General features: G+C 56.3%; 1 protein-coding gene across 1 annotated transcript; it reads left to right on the forward strand.

Moving 5' to 3' along the window:
- Positions 1 to 677, forward strand: ENH_00036040 (hypothetical protein; the record flags this gene model as incomplete). Its single annotated transcript, XM_013580425.1, has 2 exons — positions 1 to 21; positions 508 to 677. Coding segments are annotated over 2 exons (191 nt in total), but the record flags the coding sequence as incomplete, so codon positions are not given.

Below are 677 nucleotides of genomic sequence, written 5' to 3' on the forward strand. Positions count from 1 at the left end.
ATGCGCAGCAAACGGGGCTTGGTGACCCCAGCAGCAGCAGCAGCAGCAGCAGCAGCTGCTGCTGCTGCTGCTGCTGCTGCTGCAGCAATCCCAAGCCTCGAGCAGCAGCGGATGGACTCCCAAAAAATTGAAAAGAAACCCTTTGACAGCTGCAGCAGCAGCAGCAGCAACAGCGGCAAAAACAGCAGCAGCAGTAGCAACAGCAGCAGCAGCAACAGCAGCAGCAGCAGAATGTATTAACTCTTCAACGCAGAGCCAATCAAAGAAAGAAAACCCTAAACCCTAAACCCTAAACCCTAAACCCTAAACGCTTGAAATTTTCTTTCTGGAATTCAGCAGCAACAAGCAGCAGCAAGCCGACACAAACAGCAGCAGCGGCAAACAGCAGCAGCAGCAAGCAGCAGCAAGTAGCAGCAAGCAGCAGCAAGCAGCAGCAAGCAGCAACCAGCAGTAGCAGTGCAGCTCTGTCGAGAAATTGTGCTGCAATTTCCGTTATTACTGCCGCAGCAGCAGCAGCAGCAGCAGCAGCAGGAGCAGCAGCAGGAGCAGCAGCAGGAGCAGCAGCAGGAGCAGCAGCAGGAGCAGCAGCAGGAGGAGCAGCAGCAGCAGGAGCAGCAGCAGGAGGAGCAGCAGCAGGAGGAGCAGCAGCAGGAGGAGCAGCAGCAGGAGGAGCAGCA

The sequence above is a fragment of the Eimeria necatrix genome, genomic scaffold, assembly GCF_000499385.1.
Source record: "Eimeria necatrix Houghton genomic scaffold, Enh_scaff2639, whole genome shotgun sequence".
NCBI classification, from domain to species: Eukaryota; Apicomplexa; class Conoidasida; order Eucoccidiorida; family Eimeriidae; genus Eimeria; species Eimeria necatrix.